Source organism: Egretta garzetta, unplaced genomic scaffold, assembly GCF_000687185.1.
Source record: "Egretta garzetta isolate BGI_Z169 unplaced genomic scaffold, ASM68718v1 C9127756, whole genome shotgun sequence".
Taxonomy (NCBI): Eukaryota; Metazoa; Chordata; class Aves; order Pelecaniformes; family Ardeidae; genus Egretta; species Egretta garzetta.
In genome coordinates, this window is record NW_009269983.1 from 1 (window position 1) to 6,006 (window position 6,006).

The 6,006-nt window shown below is 38.7% G+C and overlaps 1 protein-coding gene across 1 annotated transcript; it reads left to right on the forward strand.

Annotated features, from left to right (window-relative positions):
* Positions 1–466: 466 nt before the first annotated feature.
* LOC104121725 (serine/threonine-protein kinase DCLK3) lies at positions 467–2,933 on the forward strand (the record flags this gene model as incomplete). Its single annotated transcript, XM_009647455.2, has 3 exons — positions 467–599; positions 1,528–1,695; positions 2,558–2,933. Coding segments are annotated over 3 exons (498 nt in total), but the record flags the coding sequence as incomplete, so codon positions are not given.
* Between the last annotated feature and the right edge of the window lie 3,073 nt (positions 2,934–6,006).

The window sequence follows — 6,006 nt, forward strand, 5'->3', positions numbered from 1 at the left end:
GACCGGTGTGGTGGAGATATGCTTTTCAAGTGACACTGTAAAGTCAGTAGCTTACCTGGGAATATTGCATTTAAGCATAAAGACGCCCACAGCATTCTTCTTTCTTTTCCTGGGGGAAAAGAAGAGTTTACTTTCCCATGAGGAAATAATAATATTTAATTGACTCTTGGTTATTTTTTGTCTTCCTCCTTTTCATTTCTTGGCAATTACAATGTGACAGAGTTCATAGAGCAAAGTTTTCTTTTTCCATTATTGCTTGTCTTGTAAGCACATGCACCCTCTTAGTATATGGGGGGAAAAAACACTTTCTGAATACTGTTTATCAAAATATTATTTCCATTTCATGTTGCTTACTTGAAGACACTACTATTAGAATGTCTTCCTGTTTGTTATTAACTACTTTGTTTATCTTCTGCAGTCTTAGAATGCATGTGGACTAAATACATGTTATTTTCATTGAGTATAGGTTCAGCATAATGCCGATAAATCTACTACACTGAAACTAGCAGATTTTGGCCTTGCGAAGCAGGTTACGAAGCCCATATTTACTGTCTGTGGAACACCAACGTATGTTGCCCCTGAAATACTTGCTGAGAAGGGTGAGTGTATATATTTATAATCTGTCATAAATCGTACAATTACTCTGATTTTTCTAATCATGGAAATATTCCAGAATGTTTCAACCTACTGCAGGGTCTTCACAGGGTAAGGAGGTTGGCTAGCAGTATAATCTGTGAAAGGAAGGGAAACATTTTAGCTTTTGACAAACATAAGCATGACATCGGTCATGTTTGCATTATTCATGTCTGTGGTAATATTACACTGATTTCCAAGCAAACAAGCCATAAAATATCATAGATGGTAATTGCTGAAGTGGGGAAATGAGCCAAAGTTCATGTTGCAACCTGACGGTAGTCAGCCCCAATTCATGACTGTAACCCAAACAACTTTCCAAGGTCCCTAATGATGCAAAAACATTGTTAACGTGTATGTAAAACTTATGTAACAAGCCAAAACTTGTTTTGCATCAGAAGAAATTTTGGAGATTTCATATCCAAAAAGATTCAGACCTGAAAAGGAATCAGTTCTGTTGATGACTCAAGCAAAGCTATTTCTGGTTTTTGTTCTGCGGAGCTGGGTTGCACATCTCCAGTTCTATCCAATTTCAGTGGAAACTTGGCACTCTCTTAGTGCTTTTTTGAAGGGAATCTGAGGAGGATTATTTTAGAAATATATGCTGTGTTTTCTGAATTAGTCTCCAATTGACACTGGCCTTGTGAGACAGTGTTTGTGAAACATGTTGAAGAAGAGAGGGACTTTGTGGGAGCTGTAGTTATGAACAGGCAGAGCAGCTCAGCTTATAAGCGTGGTGTACCAGCCACTTATTCTTATGCTGACCTCATCTTTTTGAGAAACTGAGCAGAGCTTCTATGTTTCTTGGACAATAGAATGAAAAAGAAACAGTTCCCTACCAGTTGTGAATTTTCTTTCTAAAATTGGACTTTTGGTCTGTCTTTTCTTCCTTAGGCTACGGGCTCGAAGTGGATATGTGGGCAGCTGGTGTGATCCTTTACATTCTGCTCTGCGGTTTCCCCCCTTTTCGCAGTCAGGAACGTGATCAGGAAGAGCTATTCCAGATCATACAGCTGGGCCACTACGAGTTCCTCTCCCCATACTGGGACAATATTTCTGCGGGTAAGGTTCAGCATGTATAGCAGACCTGAGAAGTGACAGACTTCTTCCCTGGAGTGGGAAGAACTCCCTTTTGTTCAGGACAGTGAGCAAAATGAACTTAGGGGTGTCCTGTAGGTCTCTTTTTTGTGTGATTCTGTGTTTGCTTTAAATTTGAATTTAGTCCTCTGGTAGTATCGATGGCTGTGAATCTGAATATTAGCTCTGATTGGTTTAATGAATTGTTCCTTTTCTAAGGCAAGAGCAAGGATTTTCCTCACCTTGCTTATATGAATTACCTCCGTAGAAAAAGGTACCAAAATAATCTCCAGCGTTATGTTGGATTGTAAAGATGTACACAAAAAACTCAAAAGCTGAGAGTGAAATCCTTGCTCTGCAGAGCACAATGTGGAGTTTCTGTTGAGAACAATGGGGTCTGCACGTAGTTGTTTTTTCCTTCTCGCAGGCTAGTACAGTCTCTTGGTCACTCTTCAAAATCAGAAACCCTAAAACCTCTCTCTCCCTATACAGTCTTTTAAAGAACATGCTCAACAGTATTCTATGACTTTTATGTTCCCTGGGGGATGAGATATGCAATGCTAATTCCTGTGAATCCAAACACCTAGCCTGATGCCTTCAGCATGCTTTCAAGATTAAATTCCCTTCACTTTCTCCTCTCTTTCTGAAGGGGAGAATGATATCAGTAAAAGATACGCTGGAGATTTAATACCTCATGTCACTAGTTCTGAATCCAGTAGTTAGACTATCTCCTGGGGATAGTCACAAAAATCATTATAGTAAAATTAATTAGGAAAAAAAAGAAGGACATTTTGTCAGCATCATCACATCACTTTTCCCCTCTCTCCTTTTCTTTCTTTCATAATAGCAGCAAAAGACCTCATAACCAGGCTGTTGATAGTGGATCCCCAGAAGCGCTACACAGCACGACAAGTACTTCAGCACCCTTGGATCAGAACAGCTGGAAAAACTAACAGCAGAAACTTGCAGAGGGAAGTGACAATAAATATTGAGCGTCATTTCCGGGCCCAGCGCCGAAAGGAAGTTGCAGATGAGGACACATGAGATCTCTTCGAGCTCTTTTAGTCTTCTTTTTATTGATTAACAAATTATGTATGTTTTCTTTTCTAAATGAATTGGGCCTTTAGTGTATAGCTGTTGCTGGCCATTACCATGCCTTTTTTTTTTTTTTTTGATTCTGAGATTCTAAAGAAGAACAGAGATCAAATTCCCATACACTTCCCTCTGATGTTACTTAGGGAGTCTCTCTGTTGACAGCAGTGGGGACTAGGTATTTCCTGGAGAGTATCTATTATTTTTCTTTAAATACTGATTTGAGCTTTTACATTACAAAATGTATCTTTTAGGTGACAAATGTTTGCTTCTGTGGCTGACACTAGTGATGACTGAAAAATGCTTTCTCTTGTCTCTTTTTGTGTGGTACCTTCCAGGAGGTTTGTGTTTATGATGTTTTGTGTTTATAATGTTTTCAAAATAGCTGTGTGCATACACATGCTGCACTAATTCTCTAAACTGTCTTTTCACCAATTCTTGCTAGCAATGGAGGAAGTGAAGGAATAAAAAAAAGCAAATATATTCTTTAGCTGTAGGATATGTTAAATAAGCAGCAAGATACTATTTATTAAGTTGTGAGGGAAGAAAAATCCTTATAGACTAAATCAGATACTTTATGATATCTCCCTTGGCAACATCTTTCATTGGATGTTCTCATGGACAGGGCACTAGACTGTCAGTGTTTCTGTTAAACTATGGTACTGCTATGTAGTATGGTAGTTTCATTTGTTTGAGAAGAAGTGGGACGATATTATGGCTGATACCTTTTCAGACTGTAATAATAACTTCCAAAGTGGTTTACTTCCTACTCTGGGAAGTAGGAAGTTAAGCAATTCTAAGGGAACTTTGTTTTCTTTTCCCAAAGGTTTATTTATGTAATGATAACCCAAGCGTTTTTTCATACTGATTTTTTTCTTAGGAGCTACCCATGTGCATCCATGACTCTTCCATGCTGACGGAGAAGAGAAATCTGGGAAGCTGCTTTTGTGACTTAAGTTAACCCTTACCTTCATGGTTCCCCTTTCATCAATGCACTTCACAGCTGAATTGCTTTTATACACTTTTTCAGTGTAGTTTAGCAGTTGTTTGGGTTTTTTTTTCCTTGTTGCCTTCCCTGGAGACTCTTTCTCCTTGCTTCCATGAGAATGGGCAATGGAATGAAATTACACTAAAATTCAGCTCAGGGGGAAAAAAGACAGCTTGTTGGCTATGGAAAGGCCTCCCAGGGGAAGTGTTCTTTATAATTTGATTGGGTGCAGTTTTAAAGAAATCCTGGTGGGAAAAATACAGTCCTGAGAAGGGCTGTGACCTAGAACAGCTTTTGAATCTCAGAATTTTTGGTGAACTAATCAAATCCAAAAAGCAAAATCCCAAAGTTGTCTGTTTCATAATGCTTTGTCCATGCGTTCCATGTACTAGCAAATAATATTGACGTTAAAATATCAGTGGTATTAGCATTGACTTCGTAGCTTGTAGAAATGAATGAGGGTATTTTACAATCGTGGTGCTGCTGCGCTGCCTATGTATTTCGTAATGAGAAATGTCAGAAGCATTTCAGAATCAGTAGTACATTTTCATAACTATATGAACCAGAATATTATTTTTGGTGAGTGCTAATATTTTGTGTGAACTTTCTGAATTACCAAAAAGTGTGGGGTACTGTCATCATGTTTGTTTCAACTTGTGACAGTTTTGCTGCAAGAATGATGTATGAAAGTAGAGACAATTTGGCTCTTAAAGGAGAATTGCACTTTCAGTTGAACTGGCTTGTTTTTAATACATATTGGAATAAGACTTGCTGTGGAGTTTAAGAATTTGTGAAACAAACCAGTCAAATCTTTACTGTATGCTCAAATAGTATGTATATGATATGTCATACCTCTGCTTTAGAGGCCCTGAGTCAGGCAGACTTTCCCTTTTCCCAAAACCAAGAATGGATTTAAGTGCTTTCCTGAGTTAAGGCTATGTGTAACCTCATATTCTAAATGCATTACATGGTCTTTTAGAACTAGTAATAGCTTCTCCTCTGTTAGTTTAAGTCTATTTTGGATAGGAAGCTGTGGAGAAATAGCTTCTGTCTTGCAATATTATATATTGTAATTATCTTATTTTTAATATAATCGCTTAGGAATAAAGTTTGAAGTGACAGAAAAAGAATACTTTATCAGCAATGAATCTGACAGTTTGGAGACTGTGTTGTGAGTTGCCTTTTTCACTTTTAAGAACCTGTCTACAGCCTTATTCATAGTGCAGAAGATAGAGAATTTGCTTGTAATGAATATAAAAGTAATTATTTTTTCAAAGATTTTGTTTTTCTCTCAAGTTCTCTGGTTCCCAGACAGACTAAATGTGGACTGTGCTGTGTGCTGTCACTGCATTGCATCTGTAAGTACAGACACTGCTGTGGCCACGCTGAGGGACTGGTTTGTTGGTGTGGCTAATAGACGTGTGGCATTAGGCCCTTCTTCTTCAGGTTGGAGGCTGGAAAAGCTTCCAGGTGCTTCTCAGGGGTTTTGCCTCTTTCTTTCTCTCTACCCTACTTAGATATTCCTTCTTTTCTCCCATTGCTGCCAGTGTTCTTGCTCTGCCTCTGTGCTGCTCTGAGGAGTCCAGCTCCCCAGCTGTCATGGTTTTGCTTGAAGCAATGATAACACATATGATTTTTGTGAGCTCAGCCTCAAGCATTGCTTGCTGATGTTGAAAGTTAGTAGGATTAGAGAGGACTCGGACAATAAAACAGTGAAAATCCCTTATTGGTCTCAAAGATCTCCAGTATCAACTCATCTCCTACTGCCTTTTCTCAAGCTTCTATCTTCCCACTGCATGAGGCTCCAGCGCAGACCTGATCTATATGCCCTGTAAGACAATTTCTAATACATGAACCGAATTCACACTCTAAGGGTGAGGATTTTTGCTGTTCTGTACTTCCTTTCCTGAGATTTTTCTAATGATTAGATGTTCTGGAGTAATCTTCCCCTTATGCTTGCAATTCTTCATTGGTTCCTTTGTCTACAGGAAGTCTGAGAAAGCTAAAAGCTGGGGAGGATTAAAGTCTCGCAGAGAGCAAGTTCTCACTGATTCCGTAGGAAGAAGAAATACCCCTCCTTGCCCTTTGTTAAATCTGTGGGATTTAGACTCTCATATGGCCTTACACTCCACTGAAAGTAAAACTAGTTAGTGTCCCTAGCTCTTTAGATACTAGCAATGAAGAAAGTCAGAATGTACCACTGAGAAAACAAGAAC